Below are 21,645 nucleotides of genomic sequence, written 5' to 3'. Positions count from 1 at the left end.
CAGTTCTGTCAGGAGGAATGGGAATTGGATATCCGAAATGTTTGACCCAAGTCAGAGAGCTTAAAGGCAGAACTACCAAATACTAAGGAAATGTATGTACGCTTCTGACTTTGAAGAAAATAATAAAAAAAATCTCTCTCTCATTATTCTGGTGTTTAGCACATAGAAATAATTTTGGTAATCCTGACTGACCCAAAACAGGAAAAGTTTAGTCTGATTTAATGTCAGATAGTGAGAAAACAAACAAAAAGGTTATATGTCTTTTCATACAGTGTATGTAAACTTCTGGTTTCAGCTGTACGTAGATGCCAGTAACTGAGTCCTCCCAGTGGAATCCAACTGTGTGTTCATGGTGTCTACAGTTGTCTGTGTGCATGTCTGCAAGGGAGCACTTAAGCCACACATAAGAACAACAGGGTACTTTAACACTTCTGCGGATTCTCCTCTATAAACATTTGCCTAACCCGGAGGTTTATTTGAACCAAGGATGCACGATGGCCTTAAAATAAAACATGGGCATCGACCCAAAATGAACACTGACAGGCAGATAGCGGCTGTCAGGCAAAAGGTTTCTCTGAAAATGTTACACAAAACCAAATATGGCATGTATCACAAGTAAGTTGAAGAAGTTTTTTTTTTCCTTTGTCTAGTCGGTGGGTACTTTTTGAAAAGCATTGTATTGTATGTCTGCAGCTGCCAGTGAGCCATCATGACAGGAGTAGGCATAATAATATGTTAATTCCACTACCGGGGAGACTTAATGTTCTCTGCAATTAGGTGGGCAAAATATGTGCATGTATTAGTACCAGCAATTGGCCAAAATGAGATGGAAAACATCAGCAGAAATCCAGTATTGTGCATCCCTAATTTAAACCTATTATTGTCTTTCCATATCTCAAAAATGTACTTGGAGAGTAAAATGTTATGATTGCCAACCGGATTTCAAATTAAAAGTCAGTGGTAGTCGCTCATTTCACGAGAAAACGCTGCACACATGGACAGTAAGCACAGCAGGTCGCAGTTAGACTGGAGAGCTGATGGCTGATCAGTGTTTGGGAAGTAATTCTCGTTTACTGTCTTTTTAGATTTAGTTTAGACTCGAGGGTTTGTTTGAGTTGTTTCCTGCCGTGTTAAACCATTTTTTTCCGGCAAGCTGGTTTCATCTCAACATCCAACTTGATCTATGCAATTATTTAATGAAAACATTTATATAATAAGCAGGAATAACCCTTCAAAGAGGGGCATAAGCTAAAATCAACTGAGCGATTCAGATGAATGTTGCACTGAATTCAAAGACTTCTCGCTGCCGTCCCTCCACACAACCCTGTTCGCGCACATGAATGCTCTCACACGTCTTCCTCGGCGAATCCAGTGTCATGTTGCTCCGACTTTTGAGGGGAGAAACCCAAGGAACGGCAACTCAGATCCGAACCAAAGCATGACAGCTGCTCCATCTCTCTCTGTTGGGACTCGACAGAGGGTAGAGAGTGGGAGACTGGAGGAAGACACGGGAGAAAGACTCACTTCAGAGAAAGCGATACGCAGCATCCTGCGTGAGTGGAGACTGGCAGACGGAGAGTTTAGCGAGGAAGGTATAGACAGGAAGAAAAGGAGGATGAGATGAAAGAAGTGACAGGTCCCCTTCTCTCTCCTCTCTCGCTGTCCCATAAGCCTCTCTGGTTTCCAGCTGAGACTCTCCTCTGTAGTGGGGATGTCTCCTCTCAGCGGGTCTCACTTATCAATATTTCTGCAGTGAAAAAAATAAAACAGCTCCAAGATGAAGTTGAAATGCCTCTCCTATACTTTTTAATAAATTAATCATGCACAAGAATTGCGTTTAAAGATTTAGTGCTGCCTTGAAATGAGATCTGCTGCTTATATGTTTTTTTAAAATATGCCTTTCAAAATGGATTGTTTACCGCTTCATGATGACTGGGGCTGTTTGTGTGAAATCGGATGTATGCTGCGGAGTTAAAAAGCTCAGCTTTGGCATTTTCATCCTCACTGTACCACCTCATTTATACTTAATGACATATCAGGGGGTGTGCTAATTGTTTTCGACTCAGAGATGATAGGCTGATGAAATAAAGATAAAGGAATGAATAAGAGAGCACAAAGAAGCAGGAAGAGCAGAGAGTACGAGGGGCACAGGGAGAAAATAGCTGTTTAAAAGGTAGTCAAAGACAAATGCCCCAAAAAAAAAAGAAAAAAAAAAGAAAGAAACTGAATGGGGAAGGTCTTACTATTTTTCCTCGGAAGGCAGAACTCAAACAGCATAAAATTACAGCCACGGAGGCATTTCAAGGGGATTGCTGCTTTGCTTCTTTTCCTCTCATCCGTCCACATATTTCGAGATTGTAACATTCCACTAATGATGTGGAAATAGCACTTCATCTTCATCACGTACGGGAAAAAAAAAAGTGCTTCTTTTGCCTTTTATTTTATTACTCGTGCGTCATTTAATCCTCGCTGGTGAAACGGAGCCAACCAGGAATTGAATTGATGAAAAGCAAAAAAAAAAAAGTTTAAAAAATGAAGGATAATTTAAACACAGCTGCTCTTTTAGCCCGTAGCCAGTGGCCACTGTGTGAGCACAATGCAACACTCTGCGGAGTCCCGGTGGCCTCGCTGGGACACGAGAATTAAAACAAGAAGGGCGCTCAGAGTGCAACGCCCCAGTTCACGATTTTAAAGAAAGTGATCTGCACTAAAATTCGACGGTTTTATATTTCAGCCACGTTCCGCTTTCCGGCCGAGTTTCGTGAAATCCAGTTTTCATGGAATCTTGCTGACAGACAGACAAACGGCGCTTAAAACACGCCTCGGCCACGGCTCACGCTTAGTCAGAGGAATAAAAAATGTCTTTCTTCTTTCATCCAACAAAATCTCTTAAAGTGGTCAGCAATTCTCTGCTGGAAATTGAAAACGTACAATTTGTCAGTCTCATTTCATTACCTCCACTAACTCGTCTTGTTGCGCTTTCCTGACCTCTTTATGTTTTGCCTACTCAACAAGTGCTGTTCTTTGGCTTGACTGATTCTTCAGGACTAGTATCCAGTCCTGTGCTACTCATCTGAGCCACCAGATGTAAACTCTGGTTATGGGCCTGTCATTTCCACCACACATTTCATGTAGCTTTCTTCTCCAATCTGTGTGCTACCATTGTCAAAAATCTCCTTTGCTGTGGGAGACAACGAGCTCACACTTAAAATGGTAAGTTTTGAATCAGTATTGGATTGTGCAATAAGACCTGCTCCGTTCTTTAAGGATTCAAGGCCTTTATTGGTCACAAACACAGTTATACAGTGATATGCTTTAGGTGAATTATCCATTGTAAGGACAGTGCTCGCCTCCCTGTGTGCAAATGTGATAATGAGGTGGAGTCAGACCACTCATCAGTGCTGTGGAGATCTGGTCTGGCAACTATCTTGTGGCCACCATCAGCAACTTTCATCACAGGCAAGTCTAGAAAAAGAAGAGTGAGGTGTAGGTTTAGCACCTGCTACGCCCAGAAGCGACAAACGTGCAAAGTGGCTTTTCCCCCACATTTCAGCACCAATACTGATCCAAACACGTCAGAGATCAAAAGTTAGACTGAAAATCCTGAAAGCCTGTCTCCTGCACTTTGCTCTAAAATGTCCCATCTATTACAACAAAAAAGAAACCTTCACCGCTGTGAAGACAGAACAGGTCAGATTAAAGAGACGCCCCAGGAATAAATGTAGTCAAGGTTTTAAAAGCATTTACAAGAGCTAATGTTCAGATTGATGCTTCCAGCTGTTTGTAGGAGTCTTTCCTCTGAGTTTATCAAGTAACTGCACCATCAGAGAACAGCAGGATCCATATGAGCGTGAAGAGAATTGCAAAGAATTACACACAAGGAACAAAATTACTTATAAATGATCCCTGACGTAGAGACAGGATTGATCAGGCTCTAATAGTAAATGACATATACAGTCGTGACTCGATAATCCGTCACTAAATGTAAAACCTTCTTTTATGTTGGACATCAAGGCTGTTGGATTGTCAAGATGGAGGTTGAGATACAAGGAGGGCTTGATGCTTGAAGGGTCATCTGTTGTTAATATTTCACATAGAAGTCGCATTTAATTGGAAATGTAAATGAACTCGCAAAAAGTCCAAATTGAGCATTAAGTCCTGCAGTCTGTACGTAGCCAATCTGTCGGATTGTTCAGTCAGATAATCCAAGACTGTCGGTATGTTAAGGCTATTTTTCATGGTTTGTTCGTTTTTCCTAAAAACCTGTCAGATAGCAAGGTGTTCGGATTGTTAAGGGTCGGATTATCGAGTCACTACTGTACTTTAAAAATCTTTTTTTTTTAACTTCAGACAGGTGAGCTGTCACACAGTCACAGGTTATGAGCTACAGTTAACCCTCCTATTACCTTAAAATCTACTGACATCTTTTATCCTCTGATTCAATTTGACCCCAGCAATCTAAACTTCCAGAAAATATCATAATGGAAATTGTTACCCAAAGTTTATGTGTAAATAGTCTTTTAAATAAAACTGAAAACATTATGTCTGTGACTTATTTAGAGATAATAAACACTGTATGGGGTCAAACTGACCCCAAAACTAACAGGAGGGTCAAACCATTTGTTGGCTGAGTCCAGAGCTTTATCACAGCTGTAGGGATATGGTACCATAATAGTTAGAATAATATCACACAGAATCTTCAGTGTTTAGGAAATCCTAAATAAATTAGGTTATTAGGCATTGGGACAGTTAAATAAGCTTGCTGTTAATTTAGATTTTATCTTTGGTTCATTAGTGCATTACTACATACTGTAGATCACGTGTATGACAAATATCTCATGTTCTGTAGTTCTCTCCATCACTGTCATGGTGGGTACGTCTAAATGAAGCTGTAGAAGTGTCCGATGTCTGAATGCAGTCACTTTAATGAAGCCTGCAACGGTACACGTCAGACCAAAAGGAGCCTGTGACAAAATGAATGTGATTCAGGAAGTCCAGTTTGGGTAACACATCCATTAGTGTGAAGGCTAATTAGACACAAAACGCTGCAGAGTGGTTCATAATAACACCAGGGAGGATTTTAACGCTCCGGAAAGGTGCACCGGAGCTGCTGTTGCTGCTCCGCTAACACGCTGCTCGCACTCACACCTTCTGTGTAGACAAGGTTCCAGCCTGGATGTGGTCTAAAGGCAAATTAGGCCCACGGGTAGACACCTGCCCACCGGTCATTTAAGTGATAGGTTTCCTTCCAGGTGTCCCCCAGTTTCTCTAGAGCTGGTGTCGCTGCACATGCGTGAACACCGGCCCCACAGAGGTCTTTGAATTGCGTTCAGGATTACAGCACAGCACCCAGGGACGCATGCAACAAGGCGGTGAAAGCTATCAACTTATCGAATCACTACATGTGTCTTAATCACCTCTGGATGAGCTGCTGCGGTGGGAGGAACAAGAGATGAGTCACTACAGTTGGATGGTGCAACAAAACGTACAGTCACTCGACTCAAATCAGCATGTTTTATTGATCACCATTTGCATTTCGAATTCAAAACAGGAAACAGGTACAGCAGTTAAATGGGAAACAATGATAAAGCTCCAGCACAGCACACTGAAGGAGGATGTGATCTGTACAATATGTGCTGCACAGCTTATGTGAAAGCCTCTAAAATATGACCTCCAGTCGAGAGCTGTGGGGTGCGATGGAGGATGTGCTGCGTATGTAACAGCGTGTGAAAAAAAACAAGGACAGTATGTGGCGTGTACGGTACAGGAGAATGTGTTTTCTCAGGAGACATATGGCAGCACCAGCTGGACTTCTCCTATTGTTGCTGTGATATGTGGCTTTATTCTCAGCTCACTTCCTTTTGTTTCTCAGCATCACTGGATCGCTCCCATGCGTCCCTCTTCACCCCATGTTTATTTCTGCCTATTCGCATTATTGCCGCCGAGAAACTTCCCTCGCCTTGTGTTCACGCAAAGACACAACATTAGCTAAATTCACAAGAGGAATAATTCATCGTTCATCAGAATCTAAAATGCTCCCACAGTAAAGGCCTTTTCAGTTTCAACAAATGTCGAAATGTCAAACATGAAAGCTTCTCTGCTGTTTCGCATGTGTCTTCTCTTAGTCGTGAGCCACCTTCATGACACTCCAGTGTCTGCAGAAAGAGAAAAACTAGTATAATGCCGTAAAATTGACACGGCTCCTTTCATTCTCACACTAGCTGAGTGACAGGTGACTCGTTTGCTTCGTGATAAAGTCGCTGTAAAGCGCTTTCACCTCTTCAAAAGGCCTGTCCATGGTTTCTCCATCAATGACTCCACACATTTACTTCTCACATTGTTGTCAATCTCATTAACCTACAGTCAAACCTATAGCCTGTCAAGTTAATAATCAATAATCAGACAAGTGTTTAAATGGACAAAACACATCTGACTCTCCTGGACGATGATAAAGTTTTTTTTTACCACTGACACCTACTGCTGCAAAATCTGCTCGTTTAAATCAGATAAAGGTTACCGAAGTCCAAAATATTATGACGCCACTTAAAATGGCCATTCAAGGACTGGCTTAAAATCCAAAGCGTTAAATATACGAGCTGCAGTCTTCCACTGGTTTTCCGTGGTTACACTCATTTTCTGAAGCCCTGACAGGCGGTCAGCCAACACGCCTGTAACTCCATCTCATCCAACAGTAAGAGGCTCCACCTGGTGGCACAACCAGGTACTACAGCAAATCTACAACACATTTTCTCAAATGCATGTCCCCGTCTTCACCTTAATGGTTAATATGTCTTTGATCGACTATTAGGGCAAATAATAAACTGACATTCAATTATTAACATGTCTGGTTTGATGTCATGATTAACAATGGGGTTTTTCCATTTAGAGATAATGAAAAGAACTGACGGGTCTCCTGGGTACAACACAGCATATGTGTGGTCCAGGTAACACAAATGCTCCCTGGTTGAGTAAATGACGCTGCCTGCTATGCTGATACACTGTGAACTTTGAATTTGAGCAGGTTAGTTCAAATATTACTTTTTCATATTCACACAGCAGTGGAAATTTTTCACTTTCTCCTTTATTGGTTCCTCTAATGTAAAGGGCAAAAAAGAGGTAAGTGCAGGAAACTTGAGTTCATCTTCAGCTTAAGGACATAATCATTTATAAGATAATTTACCTAATTAACTAACTAAAAAGAAAAATCTGAACATCTTATCTATGGCAGAACGAACTTAAAAACTTGAGATTTTGATGTAAACTAGGATCCGGATGGGGGAGAAAAAAAAAGAAGAATCAACTGATAATGTATTCTAAATGATCTTTTTAACGCAGCGTTTGAAATTGCTTGCACTAGTTGCAACCACAACGCATCTGTATGAAACCTTTTACACGAGGCCCCCAGAGAGAGGACGCAAAAGGCAGAATAAAACAACACAAACGTTTCTTTTGCTGCACACAGCTCAACAGTAAGAAACATGCTCCCAATGCAAATATAAGTGGCTTTTGTGTGTCATTTTCATGACGACTTTGTTCTGTTAAGAAGAAATGTTTTCCTTAAGGTTCCATTGATGAAATATTCAGCGTACAAATAGGGGTACCAAGATCCTTTCTTAGCCTTTTGAATGAAAGATGGAAGTATTCCATCACCCACCACAACACAGCACTCACTGCACTATTCATATGTAAGAGCTGTTGAGAAATACCGGGACATTTTGAACACTTTGTGAATATTTCATGAGACAGGAGGAGAAAAAAAAACAAAAAACCAAAGAAGAAGCAGACGGGGAGGGAAATTTACAAACAAAACTAGTCTCATGTTAAATTTTTACACCTGTGTCTGAGATGCTGTTAAATGTGGTCAGATGGTGGTTTGTCGGCTGAAGAGGTCGAGGGTCACTGCGGAGAGAAACGCTGGGATGCTCTTCTGGTGATGCAGATGAAGAGCCACCATCTCTCCCAGAGTTTTAGAGAACTCCGTCTCCATGAGCTGCATGCTTCCATTGGAGCCCTGAATCAAAAGACAACACACAGTGTCAGAGCCCGGTTTCCTACTACGTTCATTTACAGAGAAAAAACTTTCAAAGTGAAGCAAGATCACTTAAAGTTGTTATTGTCTACTGGGAATTGTCAAGTGTGTGTGTGTGTGTGTGTGTGTGTGTGTGTGTGTGTGTGTGTGTGTGTACACATTCACAGCAGGGTGAAGGTGTCTAAATCTGTGTGGATTAATTAAAGGGAATGAGGAGCAGCTCGGGGCGATGGAGTGAAGGAGAAAGGGATGAGGGAAACGAGGAATAAAGTAATTAAAGCATTGCACGGAGGGTGGAAGGTAGTGAGGAGCAGAGTCCCATGACATACTGGGAAGATATTGAGACGTCTGAGAAATGTCCTGTGCCAATGTGTGTCAGAGACACAGATCTTTTTATTTGACAAGTATCTTCAAAAGGCTTATAAAACGGAGGGCAAAGGGAAAATACTGAGAAAAGTAATTTAATAAGAAACCCAAGACCAGAAGTCACAAAGAATGAATGAGAGAAGATTAACAGAGAAAGATTTAATACTGCACGACGTGATTTCCCATACGGACACTTTTACTGATGAGACAACTCCGAACCCAACAAGTGGGATTTGGAGCAAATTAACATGGAAATAAATCTGTATAATATGACTTTACAAATTGATTACCGTTTGAAAACAGAAAAGTCTTTATAGTGCTGCAGAAGTTGCAAAATAAAATCAGTAAATCTTATTTGATAAACTAATTAGTGTGCATCCTCTCACACAACCAGCTGAGGTGAACTCGGCTGTTCACTTTTGTGTGAACAGTCGCAAATCTCTAATGGCTGAGAGGAGAGGATACCTGAACTAATGGCATTTGCTAGCTGACTGCACAATGCTTAACCGAGGCTAAACGCAGTATGAGAAGTTTCCTAGGAGAGACGGCGACGATGACTTGCTGTTTCGACGGTGTTCTTTTGCAAAACGTACAAAAAAATGCACCAACATTGGAAGACAGGCGGAGCTCGAACATCGCTCGGAGAAATTTAACTTCGGAAGAGTTTGTGTGACGTAAGTTACGTTACATAACAGCGATCTTGATTCAGATTCATTTAAAATGTGCCTTATTACAGAACTAAAGCAACAATAAATCCCCTTGTTTGAGTTAGAAAATTCTATGTGTAGTCACTTTATTATACTATTAACTCTCAGTTAATACCAGTGGTTTCAGCCTTTAGTGTTCATTGCAACAGCACTTCTTAAAAGTTCTTTCTTTACCCTTTTCTCTATAAAATCAAGTGTTTCTGCACTTTAGACCAATATGCAGATCTGTGGTGCTCGCTGCTACTGCCAGCTACAAAGTAAGAGGAGAGCACGATAAGAAATATAACAGAAAGACAAGAATGCAGTATTTTTTTTATATTTGAAGTGGGGGAGTGAGTGCTATAATACAGTTTTAGGTAGCTCAGATAACCTTAGTGCCAATGCCCTTTCTTTTGTCTTTCTTTTTTTTTTTTGTGGGGGTTAATTTTTGATAATGTGACACCAAGCGGATGCAGACAGGAAATTAAGGAGAGGGAGGATGACATGCAACAAAAGCATCGAGCCGGATTCGTTGCGGTTATGTGGTAAGCGCCTTAGACCGCGAGACCACTGTGATGCAGGTCTGTGGTGGTACTTTCAAGATTAAATGCGTTTTCCTGTCTTTAAATTGGTCATTATAAAAGAAGAAGTTATCAAACGTGAAACATTTGTCTTATTAAAATAGAAGTTGCTTCCTCGGGGTTGAATGTATGGATAGATGTAGAGGTGGTATGAGGCTGTCCCGTAATTCAAAGCATCTCCAATCACTCGTTTCCTAAATTAGAGCACAACCTGCAGGGACGACACTTAATGGACTGACTTTGACTGAGTCGGAAGTATTCATCCTCTGGGTCCCAGAGATACCGGTACCAATGTGACTTACTCTAAACGGACCAACTTTTACAGTGAACACTTAGTAAAAGAACTATCTCACATAGACACATCACCTTTTTATAAACGATGGCCGCAAGAGCATTAGTTGTAGCGCCTAGATGTCCGTCAAACATTGTCACATCGGGACACCTTACGACAACATGCTTCTATTCCAGTCGTCAAACATCAATCGTCACATGTGGTTTTGATTTCGTTCTAAATGAATCTTTACTACATCGATCCGGACATTGCAGGGAGGCAATTTCAAGGCTTTTCTTTCCACGCCACTCTTCTCATGACTACTTCCCGCCGCTCCATGTAGCCGCCTCAATCTCTGGCTTTATTACCCTGATGGTCCCTGGTGTTTTTTTTCCCTCCCTGTGCAGCTGTCTGAAAGCTATACCACATCCTCAAGCCACTGCTCTCATCACGACTGCACACACGTCTCCAGGAGCCGCTGCAGCTTCGGGAACATGGAACACACACATCAAAAAAAAACAACAACACTGCGACCAGTTACCATGGAGATCTAACTGTCTGCAACTCTTTATGCCAAAGTTTGTCCTCAGAACAGACTGTGTATACGCGTGGGAGTGCGTGAGACACAGTGGACAAGTTGATGGAGGCCTGTGGCAGCTGAGGACTCTGAGGACTGCCACAGTTGGAAAGAAAAACTAAAATAACAGCCTCATTGTCTGGCGAAACATTCGTGCTTCAAGTGGACAAATGCGGACACACGCAGGTATCGGAACAAAGGTTACACAGGTTTAGATAGATTGTAAAAACACCGAACTGAAGCGGCGGTGCTCTGGTCTGAGATGAGAGAGCACTAAAGTGAAACACAAGCCAGTGGAGGGATGAAGGGGAATCCAGTGATGTCAGCAGACAAACTGTTTTGACTCGTGTTGATAAAACTGGACTCACCAATACCAGAATAAAACTTTAAAGTCGCTGAGGGCGTTCTAGTAAACTTACTCAAGATTCAAATAAACAGTCAGTGCTTTTAAATTATTTATCTGCGCTTAGATCTGGGCGCTTCAAAAAACGAGCAGCCTTGGCTCATGGCTGAGGCCTCGCATCTATGTGAGGTTTCAAGCAGCGTAAAACATTGGGGGTGTATCTCTCTCTCCTGAAGAACACTTTACAGTTCCTCGTGGGGGGTTGAAGGTGTTCGCAGGCAAGCGATATCTGGGTCTACCCCAACGTCTCCTCCCAGTTGGACGTGCCTGGAAAAGCTCCAAGGCACCCAGAACGCATCCTAATTAGATGCCCGGCTGCTTTCAATGCAACGAATTAGCAGCTTTACTCTGAGCTCCCTCCTGACGCTCAAGTTCCTCGACCTGACTCTAAAGCCGAGCCCAGCCCCCCCGTGGATGAAGCTCATTTTGCTCGCTTGTATCCGCAATCAGCCAATAGTTCAAATCATTCCAGTGTGGATCATAACGGTGGACTAGATGGCCACTGGCAGCACCATGATAAGAGCACCATAGATATGTATAATAAAGGCTAGATGTCTTAAGGTGGCGTTTCGAATGGGATCACCCGTCGGCCATCTTGATTCAGGGCAGCTCTCTGGCGGAACCTGTTGTACGTGAAGGACGGTGAGTGATCTGCACAAACGTAAATACTCTTACTGAAATCTTGACGGATTTACAAACAGTTTGGTTTCTTACAAACGTTGTTAACGTGGCTACAATTCAAATGACAAAAATACAAATAAAATACTAAGCAATTAAAATACTAATTGTTGCTGGCCGTGAGAGTGTAGCATAATTATCCATATGTGCAGTGTTATAACTACACCTCTGACGTTTATAACAAACCAAACCGAAAATCGGTAGCATGGTTTTTTAAAAAGTAAATGCACCACAACAACACAATGTTATGGGTGAGCGAGCAGACTGAACCAAGATGGCCGCCAGTGTGGCCGTGCGATTCCATTGGTCGGCAGCGTGGACAAGACATCTAGCCTTTATTATACATATCTAAGAAGAGCACAACACATTACCTAAAAATTCTGGCATTCAAGTATGGGTCAAACTAAATTTCTGACCTGATGGTGGCGCTATAGGAAAAGTCAAGGAAACGCCAAAATGTTACCGAGGATCCACTGGTGAGCCATCCGATAAACACTCAGACATGTAAATCAGGACATTAGTGGTGGTTCTTTGCACTGTGTAATTCTCTTTATTCTCCAGGCAGAGATATTGGCAGTAACATGGACAATGTGAAAGTTCTAGAGATTCTTATGGACAGGATGTACATTTTTCTGTCTGTATGTTTTCATTTACACAGCAGCCTTGTGGTATATCAATACTACAGTGAAAAGGGAAGCTTCAATCCACTTCTCAGGCGCCCATATACTCGTAACAGTAAATAAAGCTGTCACAACCTTGTTGCTTTAATAATATGTTTCTACTGAGAAGAAAAATACCTTCTGAAGTAGAAATGCTGAATGCTGCTATTTTTCAGGGCAATTGGATCACCGATGGTTGAGATGAGAATCCTTGACTATCTACACCTCATGTATTGAAGGAATAGCAACCAAAGCATGCTGGTGCACAGTGTTAACAACCCAGGGCCTTACTTGTGATGATATGTGTAATGATGTTGTACTTTTCATTGCATCCACATGAGCACTGTCCACTATATTCAGATGGTCTACAACAATACTGGGCATCATACCTGGGATGTTAGAGAAGGCTAAAAGAGAGTTTCCTCCATCATTATAGCATAGTTGCTGTTTAGCCAGTTATTCATCCATCCATGCATTATTTATACACTCTGGACAGGTCACCAGTCTATCACAGGGCTACACTTAGAGACAGACAACCAAGCACACTCACATTCACACCTACGGACAATTTAGAATCACCAATTAACCTCAACATGTTTTTGGACCTTGTGGGAGGAAGAACCTGGAGAGAACCCACGCTGCACGGGGAGAACATGCAAACTCCACACAGACAGATCCCGGGCGTCCGAACCGGGGATCTTCTAGCTGCGGGGCGATGCTGCTAACCCGTTTAGCCAGCTATCCATAAAATAAATGAATTTAAAAAAAACACCAAAAAAATCAGGAAATCACAGGTTGTTGTGTTTTTGTGTCCGACCAGCGTAAAAATAGTGTTGTATAATGTCTGTGTTCTGTCAGGGTGGCAATCTTTGTTAAAGACCACCTTTAGCAGACAGAATAAAGGTCTATTCTTTGTTAACATGTTGATATATTGATTGTTATACACTGAAAGACTCATCAAGAGTGAAATAACAGTCAACACAGTGGAGAACTTTTACCGTGAACCTGCATTGTACTACAGGGTGGGGCATTCTGTATGACTGTTGATTTTTTCAGACTTGGCATTCAGCTACAACATGTGTGGCTAAATGACTCTGACATTACAGCTTGCCTTTCTGTACTGCAGGACAATGAAGGGTGAGGAACGCAGGGGCTTTATAGATCTATGCATTCTAAACGAAGAGATGGCATGCACTTACATCTGACTGACTTGTAGGCAAAATCTAAACATTTTAACTTTGATACATGGAGATGAGTTTTTCGGGGTAATCAATGACTAGAGAGGTACTTTTAATTAAATTTAATTCGTGGAACTGGAGGTACTAAAAGCTAAAGTGAAAAAAAATAATGAACAATGAGACACGATAATAAAATCAACTGTCATGATGGTAAAACACGGGCCAATGCTGAAAAAAAAAAAATGAAAGCACTCTTTAACTGATCGACAGCTGTTACATAAATGTCAGTGCGTAATTGATTTAATGAATATATTAATTAAATTAGCGAGCTTGTTCTGTTAATGATTCACAAGGTCGCATACCTGGCTCCCTAAATGACTGTAAATACACTGTGCTGTATTTACTCTGTCTGATCTGCCTACTCAAGTACTTGGCACTAATAAACGATTCTGTACACGTATGGTAGAACATCTTGCAACGGAGTACAGATGGAGAAGATGAGTCATTTCTGCTTCTCGTCACTATTAAGGCTAGACTAACCATTAACATTTTGTGATTAGACACCATGCTTCATAATGAGACTGCTCTACAATACGCAATGGCAGGATAAAACTCAACTTTTGTTGGTTAAAAGAGAAGCATAACTCAAACAAACATGACCCACTAGGCCATAACTTTGGCAGTACTTGTTGGATGTATTTTCACGTTTCTCTTCCTTTGTCCAGGTGAAAATTCTAAAGAAGTTAATAAAAGGTCAGGGGGAGAGTTACTTTTTCAAATCAGCTTTATTCAAATACTGACCTTATCAATGCATATTTGCATATTCACGCTTCTCTAAAAAGTGTTTTAAACAATATATGACCTTTATGAAAACAACAAGGTTCTGTTTACGTTTGAAAATAACTGGATTTCCCCCACTCAGCAGGGGGAGCGAGATGCAGATAAAATGCAAGGTGAGGCTGAGGTAAATACCAATATCACAGATTCCTCCGACAAGGTGACATCAACCTCATCCCAGCACAAAAACAGACAGAAATGAAGGAAATCTGGTTCCTCGAGATGGGGGGGAAGAATTTAACAACTTGTGCACAAAATCTTAGAAGGACAGAGCTCAACAATGGAGAGGAGAAGTGCTATCCCATTCATCTTTTCATTTGTCTATCCAATTAAAGGAAATCGATACTTCCTGGCTTGAGATGCAGGGCGGGGCTTTATGGTGACCTCATCCAACCAAGGAGCTGCATACTGCCTGAATGACAATCACGCTCCTCTCCCAATGCAGACGGGGTCAGAGTAAAAGGTGGGCACCCTTACCCTTAGACAGTTTGATACAAACACATGACAGACAAGAAAGCAAAGACACAATTCTGAGGTCTCTGTTGTCATGCCAATGCAGAGATAAGATGCGACGCCACTACACGCTGCTATTCTCCTGACCTTGAAATAAGCTTTGCCTCTGCATTCGCTGTGATTTGATGCCAGCAGAGGTAGAAGGACATGAGAAGATTGTTTTTATTTTTTCCCCTGTGGTGAGATTTGTGTTTTTTTTTAAATGCCACTGAGATCAGATGTCACTCAGGTGACTATTTGAAGAATATGTTGCCAAAAGCAAACTAACAACTCGATGAAAATGAGGAGGAAATACAGAATTATGATGATCGACACGTATAATTTAAGGATAAATTTTGATGATATCAGCAAATCAGAGGAAGAAGAACGTAAGCAGTGATAAAATGATCCTGCTAACAAGTGTAGTCTGTGTGGCCGAAGCCTGATTTAACTCGTTTCTCTGTCTCTCTCGTTCTCTAACCTCCATCTGCCGCCCTCTGCTCTTCAACAATCTCAGGGTTACCAGGGGCAGCAGGAAGGTGCCTGGTCCTTTTACTAATTTACTTGGCTAAAGTGTCGTTTAATTTTTAAATGGTTGAAATATGCAACAATATGTTTAATTAAATTTTATAATTGTGAATTGCTGAACAGGTTTTCTTTTCACACAAAAAAAAGCCCACACCTCCACCCAGACAGTCACAGGTAAACGGTCCTGATTGATGCCATTGAATGACTTAATAAAGTATTTATCCTCTCATAGTTTTGACCCCAGAAACATTAATGTTGCATGTAGTTGCGATCTATTCTACTCTCTTTTGTCCCACTTTAACAGCACAAATCAATCGTGGATCACTGTGTTGTAAAATCTCCACCAAAAAGGAAAAAGAAGAAGATGGCACCTTCACAGGCCCAAATTCAACTTTAAAAAGGTAAATGTTTTGCTTCTGCAATCAGTTTTGTTGTGCTCCTGCCAGTCCACCAGACAACAAATGCCATTTTTTCCTACTTAGCGAAGCTTTTTGCACTCTCATTTGCATTTGATGAGCTGTTTCTATTATGAATGACTGTGATTGGCACAGCTGTTTGAAAGTTAAGAGACAAGTATGTGGTGGGAAGATAATGATTAATCACCACTCCCCTACAATTTATATTCCACTTCCTCAAGTCCTTTATGGCTGAAAAGCTTAAAGACAGTTTTGCTCTCATTACGGACAAGGCGAGCTGCTCTGCAATTGCACTGTTGAAATCAAGGCTATGTGTGTATACGTGATGTGACTGATGGCTCTATATTGAGGCGGTGACATGCAGTTCACAGATCAGTTGACCTGCCTTTGCTCTCCACTGCTAATGAGCAGACTGTTCTTCACCGTCCCTCTCCGCCGAGTTCTTTCCTTCCTCTGCTGCATAAATCTTTATCCAGTTCATCTCACTGCAGTCGCAGAAATGCAGAGAATTTCAAAAATTCCATTCTCATTCATACCTCACGCCTCTTTTCACATTTCGCCTTCGCCCACCAGCCTCCCCACACGCGTACAGTATTCACACATACACACCACTGTCCCATCAACAGCAGTCTCATCAACACTGAGCAGATCCACTGGATGGCACAGCAGCTGATTGGTGGGGCTGAAAAAACAGACGGCAAATTAATTGAATAATCAGAAATATGCAGATGACTAGCTTTCAATTTAAATGCAGATTTTGGCATTTTTCTGGAGTCGGGAGAAGGATGTCAGAGAGATGATGTTGAGCTCCCACCAAAAATAATTAAATAGCAGCAATTCTATCCATATTTATGGTCTAATCAGCTCTTTGTTTACTGATTTTAAGGCACTGATCATGTGTCTGAGCAAAAATAACTAATGACTACATAAATCTTTTAACAAAAGAATTCTGTGAGTAGCAAGATCAACACCTTAACTGTAATTAACCTGATTCTCAGTAGCTTAAATACATAAAACATGGAATTAGTTACAGTTGTTAATAAAAGACATCTCACAGCTTAAAATGCAACTGGAAGTTAAAACACTGCATAACTCTTTATTGTTCTGTAATTTGTTTTTGGTGTTTTTTGGGGATTTCTCTTGTCTTTGCCTTGACTTCCTTTTTCTGAACTTTTCTTTTTACCTTTTGATAAAACCAGAGGAAAAGCTAACGAGGTGCTAAATAGATGCTAACTGTGCTATTGACAATTATCAGCTGTGATCAATTACCAATTTCAAAATTTTGGCATTTTCAGGTCAGAAAGACTCCAGAATTATATACTCCTGAAAGTATAATCAGTTATCAAACGAGGGATGTTAATGATGAATTCTTAATTGATTAAATGCAGTTGATAAGTTAATCAATTGAAAATCTACAAAAACAATAAGGCAGATCGTTACTGAAAATGAGAACCAGCTCTCAATTGACTTACCTGGTAAAATAAAGGTTCAATAAAACAAATAAAATAAAAAACAAGGCACATGCATGCAAGTGTATTGCAGATTTGCTGCAGTGCCTGGTTGTGCCACCAGCTGGAGTCTCTCACTGTTCAATGAGACGGAGTTACAGGTGTTTGTGCTGATAGCCCATAAGGGTCGATAAAGCGAGCGCACCTCCCTGCTGAATAACTAATTGCTAAATGTGGCAGTAATGTTAATGAACTCTGCAGCGTAAAAGGTGTCAGAGAGCCATCTGCTGTAGCCAGCTACCTGAGGCTCATGCTAATGCTAAAGTAGGACTTTAAAATGCTACCACAGGTAGAAAGCTGGGGGTCTGTCAGCAGGCAGCAGCTGTAGCTGCTAACGCTGCAAACGCTCAGGAGCAGCAGGCCTCTGATTACATGCTTCCAACAACATTCAAACTGGAGTGATGAAGTGTATCGGCAGCGCTGTGCTCCGAGTATAAACGTATTTTAGATGTGACATTAAATACTGACAGATTTCCTGAGACTGATAAAGTTACTGTGTCACTATTTGTGGACATCTGTTGAGGCTTAGCAGCTGTTTCCAGCAGCTGGATTAGTGTTAACTTCAGTGAACAAGTCACTCCATCATTGAGATCATGAGAATTATTTTGATATCAAACTGCTGTGAAGCGATTAGTAACGTTATATTTTATTTACTGTGGCTGTGACTTTGCTGTGCTGTATAATTTGCATTTTGACAGGCCAATTGTTGAACAGAAATTTTAAATTAAGTCATTCATTTTGCTGTTTGATTTCTAATTTAGTAACCTTTAACTGTTATCTTCAGATTCCTGATGTCACCAAGTCACAAACATTAAATGTCAGTGGTTAAAGATGATTTTATCCACTTATGACAAACTTCCACCATATTTCATCAACGACTATCCGATTACTGACTTTTAACGTGGTGGACTATCAGTTCAGGAAATTATCTTTGAAAATTTACATCCCAAGCTTGACCTGTCACACACGAGAACCCATCCATAGCTAGACTTTTCACCAATAAAATTCCAAGCAATACATCTCAGCTGAGGAGGAGAAACATTTATATGCAGCAACAATAAGCTCTAACAATGCACAACATTATAAGCAGTGTGCAATTCAGACAGGATTCGAAACTGAACAAACTGGGCTGGTAAACAAGAGTTTGTTGTTAGAATTTTGAGGTCAGACACAAGTGGAGTTTTCCATATATTATGTGAACTGGCAGTGATATTGTGTGCTAACTGGATGTATTCACTGGTATGAACGTAGTTTTGGGCGGATGAGCAACGCACCTTGTTGGAATCGCTAAATTAAAGCCTCTACTGTCCAGACTTTGTTTGGCCATTAATTCAAGGATTTTGTGCATGTAATAAATAAATCCTTTACATCTCAGGTGCACTCATATCGTATCAACATTTATCTCAAGAAAACTTTGCATTGTTGGCCTGAATATTGTGAGGCTGCAGTATTTTGGGTTTCTATTATTAAAAGCTCCTCTCACTAATTCATACAGTTTACGGAGGTGGAATCAGCTGCTACCATCACAGTGTAAATTATAATGCACATTAGGTCTTAAAGTAAATTATGTTTACTCTGAAAGTGCAATTTGAAAGACAGCAATTTTTAAATTGCAAGAGCTACAATATAATTATTACTTTACATTATTAGAAATGACGGCACGAGTGGCAGAAGAATAATCGGCAAATACCATTTTGTCGTATAGCCCGTCCTCTAAACTAATGTTAATTAACAACAACCACGAGGACAGCTTTCATCGCAGCTGGTGAAGTTGAATATCACAACCTTAAATGTTGTGTACAGCTTGTGAGAAATAACATGAGCGAGATATTTTCCTGTTGCAAATTAGGCAAGCTGCCATGTGATTAAAAACTGAATTGTGGAAAAACCTCAGCCGCACACGGAGCTTTGTTATCCCCTAATAACAATTTAATTAGAAATTCTTTCTCAAATCATTTAGCCCCAAATCACGAGTCACCAGACCAATCCTCAGCCTCAGGGATTCATCGTTATGTGGAGTCTCAAGCCTGGTTGCATAATTGTTGCTTTTGAATGTTTAGCTGTTGCACTATTTTGTAAAGAAGCTTGTAACTCCGGTTTTGGAAAGCGTTATAGTAATAAAGATGCTTATTATTTTGATTGTGACCATTACAGTAACTTTAATTATTATATATATGGCCTCATGGTTTTAATTTGGTAGTATTAACAACCCCTCTACCACCTTCATTATGTGAGAAAAATTTGAAATAGCAACTATGTTTTAAACAGAAGATTTATATAGAGGTGTACAGGATATGCATGAACAGACTTGGAAACAAAAACCATCCTACACTGAGTTTCAAAACTACATCACAGTGTTAAAAATAAATACAATTCTGTACACTGTCTGTGTGTAAAAGTGACCCGTGTTGGGTAGGTTGCTAATTACAAGTATTAAAGAGTAATAATAGTTACAAAGAGAAAGTAAGAAAACATGTTACTGTAGAACAGCGGCACAGAAAATATTCACAGCATCACACGGTGCTTATACTGTAGTGCAAGCTTAGCATTTCGCTTATCTTTACTTCAAAAGTGAGCAGAGAGTTTGAAAGTAATTGACTGATTTGGTAATGCACTTCTGCAACACTATCAGTGTAACAGAGGACAGAGAAGGAAAAGAAAAACAGATGCAGGAGAAACCAGAGATATTGACTATTTTTAGTCCACACATTCTTCCTTGTCACCATCTCTACATTACCCACAATGCAGCGTGACGGCGGATAGTTCAGTCTGAGTTCATGTGTCATGCTGGAGGCTAATGTAGGCTTAAGCAGGTTTCCTCAAGCAGAGAAGAGGGGTGGACAACAGAGGTCTGCAGAGTTCACCAGGTCCAACTCCACACCCTCAGATTTATTCACTTACTTTCCATTTTCAATTTCAGCCCAGACCCAAAAAAAAGGCATCAATAGCATCCATTCATGGGATTTATTCTTATGTAGCGTACAGCCGAACCGACACATCCACGAGGCCATGTGCTCGTGTAAGCCGACGTCGATACACGACAGTCCAACTCATCAAAGCTGTACGTGCCAATAAAGTCAGCGAGTAGATGACGAACACTAAGTTATGAAGACAGCACTAATGTGTGAACCGTGAGTCCGTGACAGCGCTGGAGCAGCCTTCTGCGACTCAGGACTACTCATGACCTCAGGTGGACTTATGTGAGGTTGTGATGTATCATGTTACCATGGAGACAGCAGACATATGTTCTGAACATTGACCAGAGGAGCTAGTGATGCCGACAAGAGCAGGCACGCAAACGCACACACACACACGCACACACGCACACACACACACACACACATACACACCCCGAGGGCAAGGAGGACAGGAAACTGTCAGGAGAAATCAGAATCAACATTCTCGTCTTTCTCTGGGATTGTAACTCCAAGATTTGTCTCTGAAGCTTTAAGTACATGAAGTCATAGCCACTAAAAAATGCAGTTAATTTATGCACCCTTGTATTCCCATCAGCCTTTGTGTTTACTGTTTATTAGTGTTTCGCTCATGTTTATCTTCATAGCTATCAGCGATACATCAGTGAGTGTTTTGTTTCAGTCAGTGAGCAAAGTGAAATTCAGTCCCAGCAAGCTTTCCTTCTTTTCCCAAAATATTTCAAACACCCACTCATCCATCCTTTTTACTTTCATTTTTATTGCACTTAACGCTGTGTCTAAAACACGTGAGCACAAGCGCACAGACACACAGAGAAATTCTAGAAAACAGGAACGATGTACAACAGGAACACAAGACATAATGTACAGGTATTCGATGCTGCATTTAGAATTTTTTGAGCATAAAGTACACAAAAACATTTCTCCCCAAACTCAAAGTAGCTCAGCTTTATCTTGAAAGATTTCTTGTAACTCATGGGTCTTTAGTCTGCATCATGACCTTGTTTCATCAGATTCAGCTAAAAATAGGCATACTACAGAGCTTCAGCACAAAGTGAATTATCTTCCCAAAAGGACTACAGATGTTACAGTATTCGGGGAAGTTGCCTGATAATGTAAAGTGGCAAATTGAGTCAGCAATAAGCTGGACATGTTAATTGAAAACTGAGGGGGGCATTTTTTGAAGTCTCCTCATTCATCCAACAATGTTTTTCAAAGCCCTTCTGAAGAGGCTTGAGCTGAATATTTGTCAACCAACAGAGCAGTTATTATGTAAGGTATCGTAGAAATTTAGTTCAGACGTTAGCATTTGGCTTGATTTCTGATTTGTTGTGCATTAAATTATAAACCAACTCTTCTAAGATTTATGTAGCATGACTGCACTACGAATGTGCAAATAAACAGGACAAAGTGGAAACACCATGAAAACTGTGCCATGAAAACTCTCCAGGCTGATGTACTCATGCATGTGCATTGTGTAATTGGAGACCAATGCTGCTCCTA

At 40.8% G+C, this 21,645-nt stretch overlaps 1 protein-coding gene across 1 annotated transcript in view; it reads right to left on the bottom strand.

Moving 5' to 3' along the window:
* Positions 1 to 5,495: 5,495 nt before the first annotated feature.
* The window catches only part of mad1l1 (mitotic arrest deficient 1 like 1), a 68,728-nt gene continuing 52,578 nt past the window's right edge, over positions 5,496 to 21,645 (bottom strand). Inside the window, exon 18 of the mRNA XM_008303525.1 lies at positions 5,496 to 8,011. Within this exon, the coding sequence (XP_008301747.1) occupies positions 7,862 to 8,011 (150 nt within the window). The 3' untranslated portion in view covers positions 5,496 to 7,861. The remainder of the gene's footprint in view (positions 8,012 to 21,645) is intronic.

This window comes from Stegastes partitus, unplaced genomic scaffold (genome assembly GCF_000690725.1).
Source record: "Stegastes partitus isolate 25-593 unplaced genomic scaffold, Stegastes_partitus-1.0.2 Scaffold2025, whole genome shotgun sequence".
Lineage (NCBI taxonomy): Eukaryota > Metazoa > Chordata > Actinopteri > Pomacentridae > Stegastes > Stegastes partitus.
Note: the sequence above shows the minus strand (reverse complement) of the source record. Positions and strands in the feature narration are given on the sequence as shown.